Source organism: Carcharhinus amblyrhynchos, chromosome 15 (assembly GCF_965287045.1).
Source record: "Carcharhinus amblyrhynchos chromosome 15, sCarAmb.v2.hapA, whole genome shotgun sequence".
Taxonomy (NCBI): domain Eukaryota; kingdom Metazoa; phylum Chordata; class Chondrichthyes; order Carcharhiniformes; family Carcharhinidae; genus Carcharhinus; species Carcharhinus amblyrhynchos.
In genome coordinates, this window is record NC_137338.1 from 34,360,462 (window position 1) to 34,386,277 (window position 25,816).

Consider the following 25,816-nt stretch of genomic DNA (forward strand, 5'->3'; position numbering starts at 1 on the left):
TTATTCTTTAACCATTAGTTTTAAATTATGTTGGTTCAGTTTTGACTTTTTTGTTTGACAATTAACCATGGGTGGCACGGTGGCTAGCACTTCTGCCTCACAGCACCAGGGACCTAGGTTCGATTCTGGCCACTGTCTGTGTGGAGTTTGCACGTTCTTCTGTGTCTGCGTGGGTTTCCTCCGGGTGCTCCAGTTTCCTCCCATACTCAAAAGATGTGTGGGTTAGGTTGATTGGCCATGTTAAATTGTCCTTTAGTATGAGGGAGGACTAACAGGATAAACATGTGGGGTGACGGAGGACAGGGCCTGAGTGTGATTGTTGTTGGTGCAGACTTGATGGGCCAAATGCCCTCCATCTGCACTGTAGGGATTCTACGGTTTGTTTTAGGAAGGAGCTCCTTTGAGTCGTGAGCTAAAGCCATCTTAATGGTCACAATACAATTGTTTTAATCAGCTTGACGGCACAACTAGAAATCAGTCTGAACTTAAGATGACACCATGCTTAAACAAATCATGCGTTACTTCAAGTGATCGATATCAGAGAGGGAAACCAATAGCTTTAGTTTGGGTGGTGGGAGGTGCTTGAGTTAAGATATGTTGGCAGGAGAATGTGACTAGGAGCTTTTTTTTTTAATTTACAAAAAAGGTTTGATACAACTTACACAATACAATTGGCCAGCGGCTGTTCCAGGTAGGATTTCCTCCTTAGTACGGGCAGCAGTCCCGCCTTATGCCAATCAATACTCATTAGAAAGTAATACAACATCAGGTCGATGGAAATCAGCAGGAATACGTTCCCCTGACTGAGGGGGAGGGCCAAGACTCCGTCATCCTAAAAGTTCACGCCAAAGTGTGCCTTGGATCTCCACAGTTGGAGAGAGATATAATTACATTGGAAGCAGTATGTATAAGGTGCTGTCCTCTGATTAAAGGCTCGGTAAAATTGTATGTGTATTCTCTGGAGTTCAGAGGTAATCTCATTGAAACATTCAAGATTACAAAGGGGCTTGACAAGAGAGAATTCTAGAACATGGAGGCAGTGTCTCTGGATAATGAGATGATTGTGTCAGATTGAGATAAGATTGAGGACACGGGATGTTTAGAATTTTCTCCCCCAAAGATCATGGATGCTTATGGATCATTAAATGTATTTAAGGCTGAGATATATAAATTGAGACTCAGGTTATCAAAGGAAAAGAGGAGTGGGCAGAAAAGTAGAAATAAAACTATTATCATACTGAAAGGCAGACAGTCTCAATGGGTCAGAAAGTCTGTGTCTGCTCCTATTTTATCTTCTGGAGTGAGAAATGTCCCGGAATCTTTGAAATCAGTTCTGGCCTTAGAATTCCTACAGTGCATAAGCTTGTTGCCATCTGGCCCATTGCGTCTGCACTGACAGCAATCCCACCCCAGCCCTACCCCTGCAGCCCCACGTGTTTATCCTGCTAGTCCCCTGACACTAAGTGGCAATGCAGCATGTTTAATCAACCTAACCCACAAGTTTGGACTGTGGGGGGAAACTGGAGAACCCAGAGGAAGCCCACACAAACATGGGGAGAACGTGCAAACTTCACACAGACAGTCACCCGAGGCCGGAATTGAACCTGGATCCCGAGCACTAAGAGGCAGCAGTGCTATCCAATGGGTCACCATGCAGCATTGACAGCTGATTTAAACGATGAAGCAATGCTTTGGAGATGAATGGCAAGGACCATTTTCATTCATTGGGCGTATCTAAGGCCAATGTTTCATCCAAACACAGCATCAACACCACCAGGCAGAAGTTAGGCAAACACATAAGTGAGCCCTTACTTGGGAGCTGTGGGAATTAAGGCCAGGACAGGCAGAAGTAAGAGATTCAATGGCAGAGACAGAAGCACAGAGCGATCAACTTCGTGGAAGACCCCGGAAGAATGGGTGGCACAGTGTTTAGCACCGCTGCTGTGGGTTTTCTCCGGGTGCTCCGGTTTCCTCCCACACCCCAAAGATGTGCTGTTAGGCTGATTGGCAGGAATAAATTGTCCCTAAATCAGTTTCCCTCAATCTGGATGGCCATAAAACATCAGACAGGGGTCGTGGGTGGAGAGGGGGCTGGTGGTGGTGTTGAGATGGCGGTGTGGGCTCGTTGGGCCTAAGGGCCTGTTTCCCGGGCTGATTTTGTTCTTTGTATTGCCAGGGACCCAGGTTCAATTCTGGCCTTGGGTTACGGTGTGCAATTTTGCACATTCTTCCCGTGTCTGCGTAGGTTTCCTCTGGTTGCTCCAGTTTCCTCCTGCAGTCCAAAGGTGTGGGGGTTAGGTTGATTGCTACTAGGGTCAATTTAGCATGGCCAGAGGATTAGCAGGTATATTGGTGGGGTTGTGGGAATAGGGCCTGGGTGGGATTGTGGTGGGTACAGGCTCGATGGGCCGAATGGCTTTCTTCTGCACTGTAGAGATTCTATGAACACTAACTCTCTGGCCCATAAGTTACCAAGATTTTAAAAAAAAATGTAACTCCCATACAGATCACCATCTGGGCTTGCTGTTATTTTCACTGTGTCCCTGGCGACACTGACACCAGACATCAAACGTGACGGTTCAAATGATGTCAGGCTCCCAAAGAAATTGGGAGCCTGACATCAGGCTCTATTTTAATTAGGCTCTCACCTCTCATCTGAGCTTGTGTCCCCTAGTTTGTAGGATGCCAGTTTTTAAGTAGGTGTTCAGTGGATACTTTCTGTGCCAGGTTAGACTTGTGTGAATAAAACAAACCAACTTGTAACCACCATCTTTTTTAACAAAAATATGGTAATCTTGAATTAGCTTTACATAAATAGGTTGATTAAACACCATTCTATTTCAATATTGTACAATACATGTGCCTAAACAGGCAGGTGTAATGAGACACAAAAGACATTCTTGATAAATGCTCAAAACTTCATATTTACCACTGGATTTAATTAATTTCTCTAGCATTGAAGAATTGAATTACCTAAAAGAGCAACAGTGATAGCGACAGGGCTGGATGTTCTCTCCGCGACTTTGTGCCACGTCTCGCTGGTATACTTTATCCAAGCAGAAGCTGTACAGTAATAATATCCGTTGTCTGTTTCATCAATCTGTTGCACTCTCAGCTGGTAATCAGTACTACTAATCCTGCTCAATGTGACAAAACCTGTGTTGCTCACCACTGCCGTATGGTTCAAGTGCACCAGGACTTTATCGCTCTGAGGATGAGTTGCTGCAGATACGCTGAAATACCAGCTCACTTCAACTGCGGCGTCTTCAACTCCTGTTACACTGCAGATGAGACCAATCTCATCACCTTTGTTCAAAGTGTGGGTCCCTCCAACTGTAGAGACTTGTAGCAGCTGGGCTGTAACAAACACATTATATTATTTAGTATGGTTTCTCTGAGGAGCATTCCAAACATCCACTGTTGCCTCAACTGGCCCATTCAGACCAAAGAACATTGTAGAAGATGAGATAGGTGACTCATTGAATCCCTACAGTACTGAAGGAAGCCATTCGGCCCATTGAGTCTGTATCGACCACAATCCTAACCCAGCCCTATTCCCGTAACCCTCATTTACCCTGCTAATCCCCAAGTCGAGGGTCAATTTAGCATGGCCAATCAACCTAATCTGCACATCTTTGGAATGTGGGAGGAGACCCACACAGTGACACAGGGAGAAAGTGCAAACCAACACAGAAAGTGACCCAAGGTGGGAATTGAACCTGGGTCCCTGGCGCTGTGAGGCAACAGTACTAACCACTCCATCATGGTGCCACCTCATTGTGTTCCTAAGCTCAGTCTCAAAGGAATATCAAATATTCAAGCCAGATACTGCTAGTTTACATATAGTAAACTCCATAAGTAGTCCATAGTACCTCCTCCATTCCTATAAAGATAAAATGGTAGCATAATGATAATGACACTGGATTCGTGATCCAGAGGACCAGGCATGTGCTCTGGGGGCAGGGTTCAAATCCCACCATGGTAGCTGGTGGAACTTGCACTCACTAGGTCTTAAAATTAATGTTAGTCTCAGTTTTAGTAACCATAACAACTATCATTGATTGCTGTAAAACCCATTTGGTTCACTAATGTTCTTTAGCGATGGGACTCTGCGTCCTTACTTGCTCAGGCCTACATGTGACTTCAGATCCACAGCAATGGGACAGCGCCAGAGAACTGGGCTCAATTCTGGCCTCGGGTGATTGTGTAGTTTGTACGTTCTCCCGCTGTCTGCACGAGTTTCCTCCGGGTGCATGGGCTTCCTCCCACAGTACAAAGATGTGCAGATTAGGTGGATCGGCCATATTAAATTGCTTAGTGTCAGGGGGATTACAGGGATAGTGGGATTGTTGTTGATGTGGGCTCAATGGGCTGAATGGCCTTCTGCGCTGTAGGGATCTTATGAATGTGATTAATTCTTAATTGCTCTTTGAAATGGCCAAACAAGCTGCTGAGCTTAAGGGGCAACAAATGTTGGCCTTACCATGACACCCACATCTCATGAAAGAATAAAGAAAAGCTCCTCTCCCCATCAATCATTTACTAAACCTTATTTTTAAATGTTGACATTAAAAAATTCTTACGTGCTGTCCAGAGATAGTTACTGGCAGCCATATCCTTTATTTCAACCTAGTACCTTTTACAAGTTCACAGCCTTCTGTGAAGCATTTTTTTCCTACTTATAACGATATATTTTAATCTTGCACCTATAATCCCCCTTGTTCTGTATCCCTCAACTGTTAGAAAGAGTATGTTTCTACCTGTTCTCTCCACTACCTTAATTTTAAAATGGTTTGAGGACGCACTGCTTCTTCAACATCTTTCTTATGGAACAGAACACAAAACCTTAGTAAATGTTTTATATCCACGCATTACATCTCAGCTTTCACAGTTGAAAGTTCTTGCTGCACAACCCTGTATTCTCTTGGGGGACAACATGGTGGCACAGTGGTTAGCACTGCTGCCTCAGGTGCCAGGGATCTGGGTTCAATTCCTGGCTTGGGTCACTGTCTGTGAGGAGTCTGCACGTACTCCCACCGTAAAATCAGGAACTTGGATCATTCTCAATAACACCTTCTGTTTCACCCGCCCCGATACAAGTTTCAATTCTAATTTCATTACGTGTAGTTCTAATTTCATGTGTATAGGATGATTTTTAACGCTATGAAAGATTGTGGTGGTTGAATTTAAAATGATCCCGGTATGAATGTCAGAGAAAGAACAATGAAATTGTTCTACTATTTGGCAGAATACATGTGATAGCTATAATAGAGATAACAATGTGCACTTTGAAGCAATAATATTCCTTTTCTGTTGATTCAATTACACTCTACTTTTCATCTAGTTTCTGGCAAGATATGCATGTTCATCAAACTAAATGCAAGCAAAAATAAAATTCTAGTCTCAGGTTTCTATTTTGGGGAAACAAATTTGTCTTTACCCATGTACTGGCCAATGGAAATTGAATTTCCCCATTTATCTCATCATCTATAATTTTCTCTGACAAGGTTCCTTCTTGATCTAAAATGCCCCGATTTCTAATCTGTCTTTTGTCAGGTTTCCTCAGGGTGCTCTTGCCTCCTCCCACAGTCAGAAAGACATGCTGGTTAGATGCACTGGCCATGCTAAATTCCCCCTCAGTGAACCTGGAACAGGCACCAGAGTGTGGCGACTAGGGGATTTTCACAGTAGCTTTATTGTGGTGGTAATGTAAGCCCACTTGTGACACTAATAAGTAAACTTTAAACAAACCCAATTCATTTCATTTATTAGCCCAATATACGTGAGATGCTGCTTAGGTAATAAACAAAGAATGAACAAAAATAATCCAAGTTGCATTACCCATTGTTGAACAGTCGGCTGGAATTAAATAATGGATTTAAACCCTGTTTTTAGCACCTATGCTAACAATTCCATCTAAACCACCCTCAATCCTAGAAAGAGCCATTCAGTAATATTGGTGTGAAGACGTGTAATGGAATTATTTGCTGAGAATAACATACCCAACGGTAGTACTTTGATCGTTGCAATGTCTGTTTTTTTCTGTTGAATTTTTCTCCAGTTGGAGCCATCTTCTTTGATCCATTCAGCTGCTATACAGGAGTAAATGCCCTCGTCCTCCGGTCGCAAGCTGGTGATAATCAACTTGAAGATGCCATTTTCTTCCAATGCCATTCTAACATCACCACTTTGGTATCTACTTCTGTACGAATCACCGGGATAAAACCAGTCACGTTCAGTGAACGATAGAACGTCCCGAATCTCAGTGCCATTTACCTTCAATTCCCACGTTATGGCCAGATGTGTGGGAACAGATGAATTTGTCACTGCGACACACTGAAGTTCCAGAGGCTTCCCTTCAGTGTAGCTTGTGGGCTTTACACTTCTGGATTTGGCCAATGGTAAAGTTAGACCATCTGGGATCACTATTTGATGAAAAAATGCATCAGGATCACATACAAAACGAAAATGCAAGGGATACTTAAAGAAAGTCATAAAAAGTAAAATCAGGAACTTGGATCACTCTCAATAACACCTTCTGTTTCACACCCCCGATACAAGTTTCAATTCTAATTTCATGGGCGATTTTTAATACTTTAAAAGATTGTGGTGGTTGAATTTAAAATGATCCCGGTATGAATGTCAGAGAAAGAACAATGAAATCGTTTTACTATTTGATACATGTATTAACTATAATAGAGATAACAATATGCATTTTGAAGCAATAATATTCCTTTTCTGTTGATTCAGTTATACTCTAGTTTTCATCTAGTTTCTGGCAAGATATTTATGTTCATCAAACTAAATGCATTCAACAAAAAACTCTAGCTGCGGGTTTCCACTTTGGCAAAAAAAATTGTCTTTACCAACGTACTGGCCAATGGAAATTGAATTTCCCCATTTACCTCATCACCTGTAATTTTCTCTGAAAAGATTCCTTCTTGATCTAAAATGCCTCAGTTTCTACTCTGTCTTTTGTAGTTAAAAGTGATACCTGGTATCATCATAGTGAACCACACTACTCCCTGGGAGATTCCTAGAGTAAAGTGCAGAATATTCTAAATTGAGGCTGAAGCAATGATCTCTGAAAGTTGAACTCCACCTCTATTTTTGTACTTTGTACCCTGGAATGTCGAGACTGAAACAGAAAGCTTCTATGAACACTTTACAGACTTCATTGATTACATGTTTCTGAACTCACTTACAAAGAGCCATTCTGCACGACTAAACTGATTATGGGAACTGGCAGCTTCCCAGGACCTGGACTGCATTTGCAAGGATATCAGATAGATTGTTTGGAACGCCAAAACTGACAAGTGACAACAAAGCCTAGTGTCAGTAACTGTGAGACATTACAGGGCAGAAATACTTCACAATTCATTCAGTTATTAACATGAAACCTCCAAGAACCAATGCTCAGCCATGTACATGCTGAAGGAGGCCCTTCTTCCTACCATCCTTTAAAAGCACAATATAAATGGAAGTGACTATGGTTTTACCATTGCTACCCTATTCAGAGTACATACGATTAAAGAGCAACAGTTCATTACCCTGGAAAATACAACCAAAGTCTCTAACGCTGTTCAATCACAAATTCTGCCATTTTGAACTATTGTGCTTTTAGATTCTTTGCAATTTCACCCACTGTCATTCTCTTTAAATTACAGCACCCCAGAATCAAATCTTATTATGTAATTAATATTCTACTAAAAAAAAATCAAGCCAACACGGTGCATTGCACCAAATATTTTTGTATAGTGGAAAAAAGAAAACCAACTACAGCAATTCCAAATAGTTTCAAAATTGAAAATGCAATCAGATAAAAGAAAGCAAAGATCAGTGAAGCATAACAATTAAAATTATTATAAACATCAAGATTAAGGCGAGTATCTTAATCAGGATGATTATCTTTCATTCTAGAGTTCTACAGCCAAAGGGTCAGCACTGGCTCAATAGTAGTGCACTGATCAGAGTTAAAATATTGTGGATTCAAACCCAATTCAAAGTCTATAATCTGCACTGACTCTTCACTGCAATATTGAAGGAGTTGTGCATTGACAAAGGTGCCATCTTTCACCATCTTAGGTGGATGCAAGAGACTGAAATGGAGCTGGGGCATTTTGCTGATGCTCCAATAAACACTAATCCCTCGAAAGCTATCACCAGATTAAATTACCATTCAACATTTCGCTACTGCTGGCACTTGTTCTGTGCAAATATGTTGCAGCACCATTTTAACAATTCCCACACCAGCCTCAGCCAAATCATCTTAGCACCTAACTGCTCTAATACTCCACTCGGGAGTAGAGAAGAAAATGAAGGAGGTGTAAACAGCAGTGAGTAGAAGGTAAAACAACAAGTGTCCGGCCTGAGAGAGAAATGACTGTCCCCTGCAGAGGAGTCAAGGAGTCTGAAACTCAGATATTCATCTGACAACGTATGCAAGACCATAGAAGTGCTGTGAGCCATGAATATTTTTCTGAAGATGACAACTTGCGAAGTTTACAAGCTACATTATCAGCAACACAATGAAAGAAATGTGTCAAGTAATGCAGATCCCCCAAAACCAAGGACGATCTGCAGCTAAGCGACAGTCAAAGGATGACCACAGATAGTCACTGGCTCTGCAACAGAAGCTACAAATTGCTTCCATCGACTCCTGGCAAGACAGCCACAAGAGCACCAGAGCTCAGGTCTTCCAAGATGCATGAGACTGAGAGATCCGTTTCTGTGACCGACAATCCCCCACAATAGTGAGGTATTGGGAGTGAAGACTGAAAATGCTGTTATTTCTAAAGATTGTGATGATGGAGCCCCCCCAAGAAGAAGTTATGTCTCAAGTAGGTAAAGATTTAGGCACAAGGGGGTAAATACAGAATTAGGAAATAGCAAATTGATGGGGTAGGTGACACAGGCAAGAGAACCTGTTCTAGCTGCTCTATCTAGGGTTGTACTGCTGGCCTTCTCCAATCCTTGTGGTAATGGAGGCTTGAGAAAGGATTTAAGGTTCTGACCCATCATCGGAGGAATGACAATATATATCCAAATGAGGATTTCAGAGAATCTGGTCTCTGCACATAATTAAATAAATATTTTAAAAGACTCATTTTTTTGTAGAGGAATAGATTACATGTTCAAATATCCCAGTTGAAATCTAATCTTAATTCACAGCTGGCACAGTGAGATGGATAATCGTCTTCTAACGGTTTTTTGGTCACAACCTTTGAACCCAGCAACAGGACGTGGCACTGGCAATTTAAAAGTCGTATTTTTTAATTCTACAAACACACCAGAAAAATAACTAGGACAAAAACATGGGACATGGAAAAACTCAACAGGTCTGCCAGTATCTCTAACTAACTAAAATTACTAACCTTCCTTTTAGGAAATAAATTCTATACTAGGTAATGAGCAAATACAGGCCAGGACAACATCCAGTTCCATTTCTGGACCCTACCTATTTAATTGATTGAACAGCTAGGACAAGCGTAGGGACACATCTAACAACAGTATCTCTGGCTTTGTACGGGGGGGGATGTGTTGAGGTCAGGGACGACAGAAATAAGACCCCAGTGTTCCTCTCTCTGATTAATTGCCAGGAGCAGCCACTGAAGACTTGTGTGTGTGGATGTCTGTGTATGAGACAAGTAAAGATAGCAATAAGCTCAGTCCAGTTGCTTCCACAGTTGAAGAACCCATAATTTAAGGTCAAGATTTTCACATGAAAGGCTGATACTTGGGTGAGATACGAGTAAGTTGCCAGCAGATGCAGAAGCTTATCCTGGTATCAGGTAGCAACTAAAGTGGGGGAGGGAGAATATTGGAAAAGGTGAACTTATTTTGTGTTAAATTAGTAAATAACAAGGAAGTGGATACAAATAGAATTAGTAATGTCATCATGTGACAAATAGAATTAGTAATGTCATCGTGTCCACTTAAAATGAATTAAAGGCAATTGAAGTTAATGTACTATTTGCAAAGCTTACCTTTCAAAGTCACACGGTCTTTATAATTTCCAGAACTATTTTCATCTGTGCTCGGTGTTTGGCATTCATATTCCCCAGCATCCTCAAATTTCACGCTCTTGAAATGTAGCTCAACAGAGCTGTCACTGAGTCTCTTCACCCAAATCTCTCTCTTCTGGATTTTATCCTTGTATTCAGCATCTGAAAATTCAGGTTCCAGCGTGCTGACAAGATTCCTCTGTCTACCATTAAACACAATCCAATCAAAGTTTTGTTCAGATGGCCCTTCATAATTGCTGACATTGCAGGGAATGTTGACTGGAGTTCCAACGACACGGTACAGAACACCCGCTGGGACTTTCACAATACGTCCTGAGCTCAGTCCTGTGAGGAAAAGGAAAAAAAAACCCAAACATGAATACCTCACAGGAGCAGAATATTGAGTAAGATGGGAAATACCTGCATTCTTGCCAACATTATGTCAATCAATGTGTTCAAAGAAGCGTATGCATAGCTCACTATACTTTGCAGACAGTCTTTGGACTTACAACATATTGATTCCTGAAAACAGCACTTCAAAGTCAATATGCTGACAAGCCAGAATCAATTTTCCCATAAGAATAGTGTTATAAATCACTTCAAGTTATGGTCAAGAGCTTCAGATTTCTCAGTGTCCATATCATCAATCTGTCCTGGTTTCCCCACTATAGTTAAGAAAGCCAACCGACAACTCCATTTTCTCAGGTGGCTAAGGAAATTTGCCATGACACTCATCAACTTTTACAGAAAACATTTTTTCTGGTTGTTTCACAGCTTGGTATGGTTCCTGCACTGTCCAAGACTGCAACTACAATGCTTTATGAATGAAGCCCACTCTATCATTCAAACTAGTCTCCATCCATTGACTTTCTATACTTCCCGCTGTCTCAGAAAAGCAGCCAGCATAATCAAGGACCCCATGCACCCTAGACATATTCTCATCCACCTTCTTGTGTCAGGGAAAAGATTAAGTCTGAATCATTTATCAACCAACTCAAGAACAGCTTCTCCCCTGCTGCATCAGATTTTTGAATGGACTTACCTCATATTAAGTTGATCTTTCTCCACACCCTAGCTATGACTGTAAAACTACATTCTGCACTCTTTCCTTTCCTTCTCTATGCAGGGTATGCTTTGTCTGTATAGCATGCAAGAAACAATACTTTTTACTGTATGCTAATACATGTGACAATAATAAATCAAATAAATTGGGAATTGGTTCCTGTACAAAGGCTTCATACCCTTTTTTCACCAAAATAACCGAGACTATTTTACTTAAATCAATTATTTGGAAAGACAAAGATTCACCAATGAAAATGTCTTGGATCAGCAACCAAGTGTCTTGAGTCAGATAGGTGCAGATGTTAATACACAGGAATGAATTTGAGCTTATTCACTGGCATGTGCTGCAAGTCGACACAGACATCATAAATACGAAACAGGTTGACAATTTACAAATGTTACAAGTCATGACTTGAATGTCGTAAAGTTGAGGTCTGCCTGTGTGGGATAATGCGTCAATTGACTGAAATCCAGCTGCTTTAATCTCTGGCTTATCTGGTGAATGGCAGTGTAGCTCTTGAGAAGCAGATGAGAAGTGCATGTTAAAAGGGCACTTACTGACACTAATGATTCCAGTAATGTGATACGCTTAATTTCACTTCCCATCATGACCAATGGTTTAAATTTTGAGCTTCCATTTCTCCATACAAACATCAGGAAGGAAATGGATGCATAATGCCACTATTGTCCAATACATCAACTATCAACCAAGTGGTTATCTGAAAATCCAGATGTGACTAGTTGCATTACAGATTAATAATGGAGTAATAGACACTGTTCTTATGTTTGACCTCAATACTTGCATGGTATGTACAAAGGACATGTGTAAATCAATGCTTGTATGTGAATAGTTGTACCTTTGCTATGGTTTGATCCCCAGGGCCATACTTCATGAGTGCATATTACAATGTCTGCAGTTAGTCAGACTTTCCTTTTTAAATCATATTAATATGTTGCACAAGTTGCTAAAAGTGCAATCTCAATGTCACTGCAAGAGAAACTGGGCACTTGGGACCTGACTGAACAGGACAATCTCCTTAAATCAGACTGAAAGGGGCGATCTTATGAAAATAATTCCAAGTCCGGAACGAGTGTGAAAACGGAGAGTTTTAAATCCATTTTCTCAGTAAGTCCAAATGTCAAATCTTAAGCTTATTGCATGAATAAAATCCTGAAATCCGCTTCTCACCTATAGGGCGAGGGGGCAGAGCTTAAATTGCCAGAGAGCTACTGGTAGTGCAGAGGGTGCCATTGCACATGTGCAGGTCTCTGCTCTGAGAGCAACAGACATCTAACACAGCCTCAGCTAGGTATTACTGGCCTCTGTGGCCTAAAGTGCCTCCACCCCCACCCTACGGGCCATTCACAACCCCTCTCCCAGCCAGACCAATCACCCAATACACCCCGATCCCTGACCCTCTCCCCCTTCCAAATACCACCAGGACAAATTGCCATCCTCCCCCCTTCAAACGCTATTGCAGAGTGGCTGGGTTCCACCACCCCCCCACTAACCTGAGTCTGGCCCTATCACCTCCCTTCAGTCCCCATCCGGTGCCCGGTGAGCAGTGCAAAGATGCCAGACTGGCACGGTCCAAGGGGCACTTACCCTTGCCCTCAACTTCCCCATTGGGGGGGGAGCGCGGGAACACCTCAATGGCTTCCGGTTCTACCAGTGAGGCCATCAGGTCTGGTCCCCATATTGAACTTCGCCAGACGGAACCTGCTCTGGAATGGCAAGTGAGCCCAGGCTCACTAATTCCATTTAAATTAACATTATAACAAATTTAAATAAATATTTTCAGCCTCACACCAGAAACAGGGATGAGGCTGATCGCATTGGATATCCAGTACCAGTAAGACCATGAGATGCCAGAAATCGGGCACAAACTTGATTTCCTGGCTCTCTCGCAATCTTATCAGCTCACCCCACCCATCATGAAGTTAACAGCACAAAAATTAAGAGACTCGTAAATTAGAATGGCTGAATTTAACATTAAATTGGACCAAAGATCATCTTTCCGCCCCCCCCCCGCCATCCTAATCCAAAAAGAGAAAAAAAAATGTAACGCTACATTTTTCATGTAGCGATTCATTGTTTATACATAGAAGCCACAAAGAGAAAGTGATGGTACGTATTAAGGGGTCACTGTTCCATTTTCTTAAATATTAATCTTGGGGATTAAGCTTTGCCTTGCTCAAACAGAATTTGGAGCCAGTCTAGAATCATAGAATCGCTACAGTACTGGAGGAGCCCCTTCAGTTCATCAAATCTGTACCAACCACAATCCCACCTAGGCCCTATTCCCAAAATCCCACACATTTACCCTGCTAATCCTTCTGACACTAAGGGTCAGTCAATATCGCATGGCCATTCAACCTAACCTGCTCATCTTTGGATTGCAGGAGGAAACCAGAGCACACAGAGGAAACACACACAGACACAGGGAGAAGGTACAGACTTCATTTAGACAGTGACCCTGAAGCTGGAATTGAACCTGGGTCCCTGGCACTGTGAGGCAGCAGCGTTAACCACTGCGCAAGTCTTTTTTTAACGCTGCTAACGTACAGTTGGTGAACCTTGGTGGTTTGTCCTCAGGACTTGTCTCTGTCATGGATGGATTTAAAACATACCACCAGAAGAGTGAGCAGACCCATTAGTTTAAAGTGTGACTAACTAAAGTGTCCGGTCAGATACAAACCAGCCAATAGCAGCGAACAAAAGGAAAACTCAGTTAGCCTTCAAGGGATCACATACGGCACATTTCTATTATATCTATCTGACAAGGCCCATCTAATAGAACAATTCAATTATCCACCATTTCCAAACTTTTCCTTAAGATTACACGGCCATAAAGTGAGAACATTATCTGCAAAAGTTAACAGCTGTGTTTCCAAGAAATGCCGGTAGTCTTCTTATAAAGTAAATTTTACTGGTGTTCCTTAAGTGAAAGCTAGTGTGTTGTTGAAACTCATGGCATTAAACTAGGACTAAGCACATGATAAGCTGAAGGTCATGAAGAAGTCACTTTAAAAATTAGTAAGTAGGGAACTAAAAGCTTGTAAAATCAATCAATCTGGAACTTGCAAGCATTCTGAGTGATTTAAAACGATTGGAACTACCCCAGGTCGTAACACACCTTTTTGGGCAATGTTACCATCACTTTCTGCTGGCTGCTAGGTGCGATGAGCCAGCAAGATTGCGAGAGAGCCAAGAAGTCAGGTTTACGCCCAATTTCTCGCCTCTCACAATGTTATCAGCACTGGATATCCAGCACGATTATTTCAAATCAATTTTACAATAAATTTAAATGAAATTAGCAAGCCCGGGCTCACTTATCTGTATGGCCTTATCGTGGGAGGTTCCCTCCAGCAAAAATCACAACTAGTCCCCAGCAAAGGGGTCCAGACATGATGACCTTGCTGATAGAACCAGAGGCCATTGAAGCCCCACTGGTAGGTTGGGGGTAAGGGGGTGTGCCTTGGGCAGTGCCAGCCTGGCACCCTGGCAGTGTCAGCATGACTGTCCATTGGACACCAAAGGGTAGTGCCAAGCAGGAAGGACCTGACAGACCACTGCGCACTCTGCAGATGCAATCAGAAGGGGTGGGGGTGGGAAAAAAAAACAAAAATCGCTGCCACTCTGCATTGCAATCAGTGGGGAGGGGGAGTGGCTGGGTTTAGGCCATAGAGGCCAGCAGAAGCAGGACAGGCTTTGTGATAGGTCTCTGTTGCTCCCAGAGTAGAGACCTGCATAAACATAACTGAGCTCTTTTGCTGCTCTCAGCTGACTTCCTAACAATTTAAAACCCGCCCAATCCCTCTAAAGGCAGAAAATCCAAGATTTGCCGAAAAAAACAGACCCAAAACTCTCCTGTTTTCATGTTCATTCTGGACTTAGAATTTTTGTCATAAGATCACCCCCCTTTGTTTCTTTCTGCTTTGTACACGACCCCTTGGTGGATTAATAATAGGGCAACCATCACTTTTTCCAATGCAAGTAAATGGACAACGATAACAGCATCAAAAACACAAACATACAGGTCGTGTGCATACAAAGTTGCTGCGATGAACCAATTCATTAACATTTGAGTTTCATTTCTGTTCCATGAGAAATTGGTAGATTCCTTATATAATGCAGAGGCAAAATTTGTACAAGAAATTAAAAACAGGAATGTGCTGTAATTGGATATGAAATTTGTTTCACAGGCTACATCTGTTTGCAACACGACAGTCACAGCAATGTTGCATGCACAAACTTCAGAATTATGCAAATAGTCTAATGTGTGTCTGCTTTAGGCCAAGAGAACCATAACGATACACAGAAAGACTACACTTATTGAACAGACATTAATTTTGAGGATTTTCAGCATCATGTTATCTACCAACAATTCTACATGAAGTAATGCACTTTGTAGCCATTAGCTTGTAGTCAGTCAGGTCAAATCCAGCTATCCGTACAACCCCCACCTTCCTTCTACTTGCTGGCTTCAGGAACCTGCATTCCACAGCTGAAAACCAGCAGAGCTTGAATAGTGTAAAATATTTGTTATTGCCATAGTGACTCATTTATCAAGGCAAATTTCTCCAGATTGCTAGGAGCTGAAACAGGGACAACAGAAAAAAAACTGTTTGAAAAGACAGAAACATCCCTCAGAGAAATTGGGGGGAAAACAAGCAGAAAAGTAGAATTAGGTTAAATTGGTTCTTGAGGGAAAAACTTGGTATGCTGAATAGTCTATTCCTGTGCAGTGGAATTCAGCAAATCTGTAGCTGTGCACAGAACACAAGTGGGAATAGACGTATGGATGGATTCATATATCACAAGGTTGGAGTTAGTGTGGAAAAATATTTGGTGCAATTGATCATCTAGATACTTATTCTTCTATTGTATAACCTCTCTTAATGCAGGTGGGGCCATTCTGCTGCCTGAATCATGTCAATATTCTTCAATGAGCATGTGATTATCACACTTTGCTGTTTTCTCTGAAGATCATAGAATGGATCATTGAACCCCTATGGTGCAAGAGGCAGCCATTCGGCCCAGCAAGCCTGCACCGACAACAATCCACACCATGCCCTATCCCTATAACCCCAAGCATTTACCCTGCTAATTCCCCCAACACTAGGCACCAATTTAGCATGGCCAATCAACCTAACGTACACGCACATCTTCGGACTGTGGGAGGAAACCAGAGCACTTTGAGGAAACCCGTGCAGACACAGGGAGAACATGCAAACTCCACACAGGGACCCGAGGTTGGAATGGATCCCTGGTGCTGTGAGGCAGCCCGGTGGATACAATGCTACTTACTTTTCCAGGTCTGCTTTGAGATCACCACAATAACTTTAAAATCTGAAATAGCTCTCTCAGATTAAAATGAGTTTCTTTTTGATAAATAGCAGCTGTTTTGAACCAGTTCCTTTCTTTGCGATCAGGGTGGTGTTTGGTATCCAAGTCTCTCACATTAGGGTATGTTCATTATAACATTCACCTTCCAGAACGTTCTGTGTAAAGGGGCGACACAGTGGTTAGCACTGCTGCCTCACAGCGCCAGGGACCCGGGTTCAATTCCCGGCTTGGATCACTGTCTGTGTGGAGTTTGCATGTTCTCCCCACATCTGCATGGATTTCCTCTGGGTATTCCAGTTTCTTCCCACAGTTCAAAGATGTACTGGCATGGCTTGGCCATGCTAAATTGCCTCTTAGTGTCCAGCTAGGGTAGACTAGCTAGGGTAAATGCATGGGATTGTGGGGACACGATCTGGGTGGAATTTTGGTCAGTGCAGACTTGATGGGCTGAATAGCTTCCTTCTGCACTGCAGGATTCTATGATTCTAAAGCTATTTCTTCTGAATGGTGGTCACCTTCCAAGACACTGTAGACTTTGGAACAGTTCCTACACATTGGAGGTAGCTAATGTAACCCCATAAAGTTGAAATTATCGACCAGTCAGCCCAACATTGGTAGCGGTGAAAATTCTAGAACCCATTATTAAAGATTTTACAGCAAAACACTGACAGGATTGGACAGAGTCAGCATGGATTTATGAAAGGGAAAGTCATGCTTGACAAATCTACTGGAATTCTTTGAGGACATAACTAGAAGAGTTGATGAGGGAGAGTTAGTGGATGGTTTATTTGGGCTTTCAGAAGGCTTCTGACAAGTCCTGAGATTAGCATGTAAAATTAAAGTGCATAAGATTGGGGGTCGTGTATTGAGATGGAGAGAAAACTGGTTTGCAGACAAAAAAGAAAAGAGTAGGAATAAACGGTCTTTTCCCAAATGGCAGGCAGTGACTAGTGGGGTACTGCAGGGATATATAAATGATTAGATGAGGGAGCTAAATGTAAAATCTCCAAATTTGCAAATGACACAAAGCTGGGTAGGAGGGTGAAGATGCAGAGACCCTTCAGTGTGATTTGGACAAGTTGAGTGAGTGGGCAACTGAATGGCAGGTGCAGTATAATTTGGATATATGTGAGGTTGTCCATTTAGGTAGTAAAAACAGGAAGGCAGGTTACCATCTGAGTGGCCATAAATTAGGACAGGGTAGTTCTTTTCACGTGCCCGAGTATAATGTACTCAAATTAACTTAGGGACAAATTAAGGAGGGGCAGCCTCCCAAAAAGGAAGGGGGGAAGGCCCAAACAGAAACCAAAAGTCCAAAGGAAACTTAAAACATTAAATCAAAATGTGATTATAAGGGTCTATAACACACACCAGCCCCTGCGGTGCCCAGCGGGCACGGAAGGCAGCAACTGCGACCCTGGACACCGCATGCTCCCTCTCCAGGGACACCTGGCTGCGAACGTACCCACGGTAGAGGGGCAGGCAATTGGGATGGACGGCCCCGTTGATCGCCCGCTGCCTGGACCTATTGATGGTATGTCTTGCCAGGCTCTTCATTTTTTTATTGTGCAACGAGACCTGGGTATCCATGTATACCAGTCACTGAATGTAGGCACACAGATGCAGCAGGCAATAAGAAGAACAACGTAAAAAACGTATGTTGGCCTTCATAGCAAGACAATTAGAGTACAGGAGCAGAGACGTATCGATGCAATTATACTGGGCCTTGATGAGGCCACATCTGGAATATTGTGTGCAGTTTTGGTCTCCTTATTTGAGGAAGGATGTTCTTGCTCGAGACAGAATGCAGAGAAGCTTTACCAGAATGATTCTAGGGATGGCAGTATGAGGAGAGATTGGAGTGGGTTAGATTGTATTCACTTGAGTTCAAAAGAATGAGGAGGGATGTAAAATTCTAACACAACTAGATAGGGTAGATGCAAGAAGCATATTCCTGATGGTAGGAGTGTCCAGAACCAGGGGTCACAGTCTGAGAATACAGGGTACGCAGTTTAGGACAGAGATGAGGAAAGATTTCTTCACGCAGAGAGCAGTCAGCCTGTGAAATTCACAACCACAGAAAGTTGTTGAGGCCAAAATATTGTACATTTTCAAGAAACTGTTAGATATAGCTCTTGAGGAGAAGAGGATCAAAGGATTTGGTAGGGGAGAGGGAGCAGAAAGATGGCAGCATCAGGCTACTGAGTTTGATTATCAGCCATGATCATAATGAATGGCCCCCTCCTGCTCCTATGTTCTGTGTTTCTATGAATTGACAAGCAAACAAAATGTTAATGGTCCTTGTATCTTTTGCAAACTAAAAGGCAATGGTTAAGTGGTTGCTTCCATGTCCTTAATATTTAAACAAAACTAGCAATTACAAAAAGGGTGCATCAACATTCTAGGCATCATAACAGCAGATAATTCAGCCTGTAAAAGGGAATACCAGCCCCGACGTGATGTTCTATTAGGTGAAGCTAAGGATGTAAAGTAGTTCTTTAGATGTTTAAGACCAACTTTGATTAAAAGGCAGACTTAGCACCGTGCGGCATTTCTTGATGTCAAGTTGCCATACAAATGGAAGTGGTCATTAGCGAACATTGGGTCTGTCAAAAAGAGGATTGTTCTTTGATAATCTACTTCCTCACGGCCTGGAATAGTGTTCCTGCCAAAAACTGAGCTGAATTTTGGTTAGGTTGCCATCCTCAGCTTCAATGTCAGGTCAGGGCCTGGGAAGTGGACATGGCATCACCTTCCCAGAGATGGCCAATTAAGTCACTGCCTCCGGTAGCACTATCCAGTTAAGGACCAGACAATGGAAGCAGGTCGTCTAATAGGAGGGCCCACAGCAATGTTGAAGCTTGGTAGCCTCAGTGGGACAGGCAGGCATGGCTGCGATTCTGTCCAGTGCAATGAGTCAAAACATCAGGCAGAATGTTCCCGGTCCTGGGGAGGTGGTTTAGTCAGCAGAACTGGGAGCAAAACCACGGTTAGTGCCAGGAACTGCCTCCAGTTAAATCCCTGGCTCAGTCTGCCCACCATCAGGAAAACCCCAGCAACACTGTCACCTTTCAGTATTTTAGTCCCTTAATTGGCCAAATTGGCTGCCCGCCACTGCCAGTTTTTGCCATGTTCACCCCACCTCTGGTAAGATTGCTGAGGTTGGAACATTTCAAGTGGTTGGCCTGACGAGCTATTATACATCTTACTGCCTTCTAAACAGCATCCCTAGGACTGGGAAAATTCTGTCTGGTGTTTTGACTCATTGCACTGAACAGAAGTGCATAAAATATGGAGCAATGATTTCTGTCAGCCAATAGCACGTGTGGCCCAACTATTTTAATGTTATCACTGCCTCTAGTTAAGGGGTTAAATTGGCAATGGACTGGAGGGGTATGCGTTATACCCCTATTTTAATCAACTCCCAACATTCAAAGGGCATTATAAATCAAAGTATGGCGATTAGAGTTTGACGTTAAATCTTTCAGGTAATTATAGTCCATCAAACCGATATGTCGATAACCATGTTAGAAACTACATAAGGAGTGACTGGGGTGGGAGAGAGGGTGTGTGCGCAAGGGTTGCAAGGTGAATTTTCAAGCCTCCCCACCTGGGGGATCTGGACAATGACACCTGGAATACACAGCGGTCAATGACCTATTGTACCATTGCTGCTGTTGCCGCACGGACAGTGACTGAAGCTGGGAACGGAGCCCCTGGGACGGATGAGGGTGCATGCACACACGCACATTCCAGTATCAGGTAGTGTTCTGGCTGAAGAGGAATCTGTAGTCAGGTTCATCATGTTTGAGCCTAGATGGAGAAGTGCTTCCCCTGCTTTGATAACCCCAGCCTGAGCAACTCCAATTCCTTAGCCCCACTCAATGGGGCAAAAAGGAGTCATGAACGAAAGAAGGTACGCCATGAATAAGGCCCAGTAACTCCAATGATGAAAGGCATTTTAAAAGATACGACTTGTGAGTTGGTGATATGCTATTACTTTCAATCTGATGAGGGCAATAAATCTATTGGATTTCTTTCAGTGATACAGATGAATTTTCAGCCATTGTATGGAAAGGATAACAGCAACACTTATTCAAACCTATGCTGAACTCAATTAAGCCCAGAGATACTGGACTGGGTCAATGAAACTATTATGCCACAGGCGGCAAGCCAATTATTATTTTTTTTTCCTGCCACAATATCATGTCATCAAATTGGGAAAAATTTTAATTTGGAGTAGGCTTTCAGTGGAAAGCTATACCAGTGAGTAGATTTCCAGTCATGACATGCCTATTGAGGGCTTGGGCTCCTTTTTAGGCTAATCAAAGAACCTCTCCAGTCTTCAGACCAACTAAAAATGCTTCTGCCTAGGAGGAAAAGCACAACAGTCTTCTCAAGCCTCAGTGTTTAGCTTAGAATCATAGAATCCCTACAGTGCAGAAAAGGGCCATTTGGCCCATTGAGCCTGCACTGACAACAATCCCACCTAGGCCCTATTCCCATAACCCCACGTACTTAATATGCTAATGACCCTGATACTAAGGGGCAATTGTGCATGACTAGTCAACCTAATCCGCACATGTTTGTGCGGGTTAGGTTTGACATTCCTCATTTTCTTTTGGTGGGTGTCTCGTCTGCCTGACTAATCTTCCAGGTCAATATTGACTCAGACCCTGATCGAATAAGTATTTTGCTGTGTTGAAATTCACCGTTTTGATGGACAAGTAGGGTCAAAACTCACTGTGGTCTCTGACCATGCATATCTTCATTACTTAAATGAAATGTAATTCTACCAAGCTGCATGACAAAACCATCTGGTGTAAATATGAAGTGGTGGAATACTTAAAAAAAAAAGTAACCTAATATGGACTTGAGTCACATTGCAAATATTACTTGCTTTGTTCCCATGTTCCTAGCACACCCCCCCCACCCCACTGTTCTCATCAGATTCCCATATTCAAGAGGACATTTTTCCAAATACTGTATGTGGGGTGACTAGTAACTATTGAAGCCATTCAGCAACTGCAAAGAGTCAGTAGCTTACTGAAGGAGTTAGATTAGATTTTCTGATGGCCAGCAACAACGATGGAATCGTCTCCCCATTCCTTTCAGTGCTTCCTGTTTTCTACATTTCCTACAGAAACTTGATTATCAAAAATGCAAGTTTTAAGGAATAAAATTTACTTAAACTAATCCTAAAGCCAAGTGATGTGTGTGCCACATGTAACTATTAAGAACTCATTGCTATCTGAATTTTATATTTAATGACCCAAAAATTAATGACCAGATAATAACTAGGCCGCAAAAAGCATCCACAATAGGTTTTCATTTTATGCAAGTCAAGAGCTTCATAATGCTTGTACCAAGTCCCCATTTCACAGCATTGAAATCATGTATCAAAACTAAAACAGGAGCTACAGAATGATTCAACAATATAGTGCTAAAAAGCTGCCTCTGGCAATTAACATTTAACAATTCTTTATTCTCTAAGTAAGTATAGTGATGTTATTGAAACTGAAATTATTTTGCCATTTCCATATCTTGTATAGATCAGATTACGTTACTCACATACTTGCAAGTCACTACATGTAAACAGATGACTCCAAACATCTGCCCAAAGAGGGTGAAAGCTATTAATCATATCTTCATTTAACTGTATTTCCTGAAGCACCAGTGTAATTTTGCATAAGTGAGCAGCTGGAATAGAAGATCTCAGGAACAATTGCTAGCACTGAATCATCCAGATAAAGAATATAATCACCCCTTTCTTCCAAATCAAGAAATTCATCAAGCAGCCTCCACACAGCTCTTAAAATGAAAACAGGACTAAGTGTTTCCTCAATTGTATTTGGTCTGGATCTCGTTGCCCAATGCATTCCCCCTCTCCCCCCACCCTTACCTCCCGCCCATCCTAAATCTCTCGAAGGTGCTCTCATTTACCCACCCAGTTGTTCAATGCGACTCTGCTACTCCTTTTAGGGTCTTTCTGTCGGCTCAACATGGGAGTTGAGTTTCAGTGCTATTCCCTCTTTTATTGCCCTTCTCCAAAGTAACATTGAGGAAAGCCACTAGATACATTTTGTTTCATCTCACCCAGCAAGATCCACAAGTCATTCTGGTGTTGCAGTTTTTACTTCCTTTCGTCTCTGTGCATGTCTATTATTCATGCGGAATTACATGCCATAAAAGTCCCTATTTCTAGTTTGAACCCACGTGTTCTATTTTTGCAATTTAGTATGAAGTAACTTTTCAAGTTACGTACCCGTTAAAACCTCCTACATCTTTACGATTATCTTTCAAACCCTCTCTCTAGACTGAAAAACATATCTGATGTTGGCAACTAAACACGAGGGCCCTTTCTGAAATGCCTCCAGCAACTGAAAGTCTAACTCACTTGTCCATGACGAGAACTGGGTGCAGTACTGATTCAAGGTGCAGTGTAACATAAATCAGCCCCACCTAGTTGCATCACTCTTACTCAGCATGATATACAGCAGAAAGATGATAACGAGACCGGGATGGAATTTTCTTTTACATTTCAGTTAAGAAATTAATGTTTGATGAAAATTGTGGCATTCTTGGGATTCTCACATGACAATTTTGAGGAAGTTTGAGTAATTTCAAGGATTGCTCCATCTGCACATCATGTTCCGGCACTGAGTCAGGATGGTATGCAAAAGAGAAATTGGCACTTGAGGCATATTTGGAGCAAAATGGGTGAAATATAACCCTAATGAAGAGGCCTGGCGTCAGTATGAACAAAGGTTAGTAATATGGCTGGAAGAGAATAAAACAGGAGACAAGGACAAAGTAAATGTTTTGTTCGCCAGATGCTTTTGAAATGCAGGTTAACTACCCTTTCCGTACATCTGAAAACTGAACACGGCCAAAAACAGAGTGTTTTTGAGAAGTTATGCAGTTCATTTGTATGTTAATAAAGATATAAGAACTAGGAGCAGGAGTAGGCCACTCGAGCCTGCTCTGCCATTCAATAAGATCATGGCTGATGTCTTCGCGGACTCAGCTCCACTTACCCGCCCACTCACCATAACCCTTAACTCATTTAATGTTCAAAAATTTATCTATCCTTGCCTTTAAAACATTCAATGAGGTAGCCTCAACTGCTTCACTGGGCAGGGAATTCCACAGATTCACAACCCTGTGTGTGAAGTTCCTCCTCAACTCAGTCCTAAATCTGCTTCCCCTTATTTTGAGGTCCCTGGTTCTAGTTTCACCTTCCAGTGGAAACAACTTCCCTGTTTCTATCTTATCGATTCCCTTCATAATCTTACATGTTTCTATAAGATTTCCCCTCATTCTTCTGAATTCCAATGAGTATAGCCCCCGTCTAGTCAGTCTCTCCTCATAAGCCAACCCTCTCAACTCCAGGATCAACCTAGTGAATCTCCTCTGCGCCCCCTGCAGTGCCAGTATATCCTTTCTCAAGTAAGGAGACCAAAACTGTACACAGTACTCCAGGTACAGCCTCACCAGCATCTTATACAGCTGCAACATAACCTTGCTGTTTTTAAACTCCATTCCTCTAGCAATGAAGGGCAAAATTCCATTTGCCTTTTTAATTACCTGCTGCACCTGCAAACCAACTCCTTGTGATTCTTGCACAAGGACACCCAGGTCCCTCTGCATAGCAACATGCTGTAATTGTTTACCATTTAAATAATAGTCCATTTTGCTGTTATTGCACATGTGACAGTAATAAATCATGTCAAAAGAATCCCTGCACTGCAGAAGAGGCCATTCAGCCATTCGAGTCTGCACTGACTATCTGACAGAGCATCTTACCCTGGCCCTCCCCCCACTCTATCCCACAACCTCACATATTTACCCCACTAATCCATCAAAATGGATGACCTCACATTTACCAACATTGTACGCCATCTGCCAGATTCTCACCCATTCATTTAGATTATCTATATCCCTTTGCAGACTTTCAGCATCCTCTGCACGCTGTTCCACCATCCATCTTAGTGTCATCTGCAAATTTTATCACACTACACTTGGTCCCCAACTCCAAACCATCTTTGTAAATCGTAAATAATTTCAGTCCCAACACAGATCCCTGAGGCACATCACTAGTCCTTGTCACCAAACAGAAAAACACCCATTTATCCCCACTCTTTGTTTTCTGTTAATTAATCGATCCTCTATCCATGCTAATACATTACCCGTGATACTGTGCACCTTTATCTTATGTAGCAGTCTTTGGTGCGGCACCCTGTCAAATGCCTTCTGGAAATCCAGACACACCACATCCACAGGTTCCCCATTGTCCACTGCGCATGTAACGTTCTCAAAGAATTCCATCAAATTAGTCAAACATGACCTGCCCTTCATGAACCCATGCTGCGTCTTACCAATGGGACAATTTATATCCAGATGTTTCACTATTTCTTCCTTGATGATAGATTCAAGCATTTTCCCTACTATAGAAGTTAAGCTAACCAGCCTACAGTTACCTGCTTTTTGCCTATCTCCTTTTTTGTTTAAAACAGTGGCATCACATTTGCTGTTTTTCAATCTGCGGGAAAACCCCAGAGTCCAGTGAATTTTGGTAAATTACCACTAGTGCATTTACTATTTCTGCCACCATCTCTTTTGGTACCCTGGGATGCATTCCATCAGGACCAGGAGACTTGTCTACTTTTAGTCCAATTAACTCACCCACTGCCTCTTTCACGATAATGATAGTTTCTAGGTTCTCACCTGCCATAGCCTTCCTTTCATCAATTTTTGGCATGTTATTTGTGTCTTCCACTGTGAAGACCAACAAAATATCTGTTCAATGCCTCCGGCATTTTCTCATTTCCTGTTATTACATCCCCCTTCTCATCCTCTAAAGGAGGAATGTTTACTTTAACCACTCTTTTTCGTTTTATATATTTGTAGACACTTTTGCTATCTAGAACATAGAACATAGAAAAACCACAGCACAAACAGACCCTTCAGCCCAGAAGTTGTGCCGAACATACGCCTTTCTACCAGGCTTACCTATAACCCTCTATCTTACTACGTCCCATGGACTTATCCAAAAGTCTCTCAAAAGACCCTATCGAGTCCACCTCCACCACCACCGCTGGTAGCCGATTCCACGCACCCACCACCACCTGAGTGAAAAACTTACCCCTGACATCTCCTCTGTACCTACCCCCCAGCACCTTAAGCCTGTGTCCTCTTGTGGCAGCCATTTCAGCCCTGGGAAAAAGCCTCTGAGAATCCACACGATCAATATCTCTCACCATCTTATACACCTCTATCAGGTCACCTCTCATCCTTCGTCTCTCTAAGGAGCTCTCTCAATCTATCCTCATAAGGCATGCCACCCAATCCAGGCAACATCCTTGTAAATCTTGTCTGCAGCCTTTCTATGGCTTCCACA

At 42.4% G+C, this 25,816-nt stretch overlaps 1 protein-coding gene across 1 annotated transcript in view; it reads right to left on the bottom strand.

Moving 5' to 3' along the window:
• LOC145353230 (prostaglandin F2 receptor negative regulator-like) overlaps window positions 1-25,816 on the bottom strand; it is a 67,116-nt gene that overhangs the window by 19,368 nt on the left and 21,932 nt on the right. Inside the window, exons 2-4 of the mRNA XM_080203777.1 lie at window positions 9,987-10,349; window positions 6,003-6,425; window positions 2,974-3,357 (exon numbers count right to left, since the gene is read on the bottom strand). Of these exons, the coding sequence (XP_080059903.1) occupies window positions 2,974-3,357; window positions 6,003-6,425; window positions 9,987-10,349 (1,170 nt within the window). The remainder of the gene's footprint in view (window positions 1-2,973; window positions 3,358-6,002; window positions 6,426-9,986; window positions 10,350-25,816) is intronic.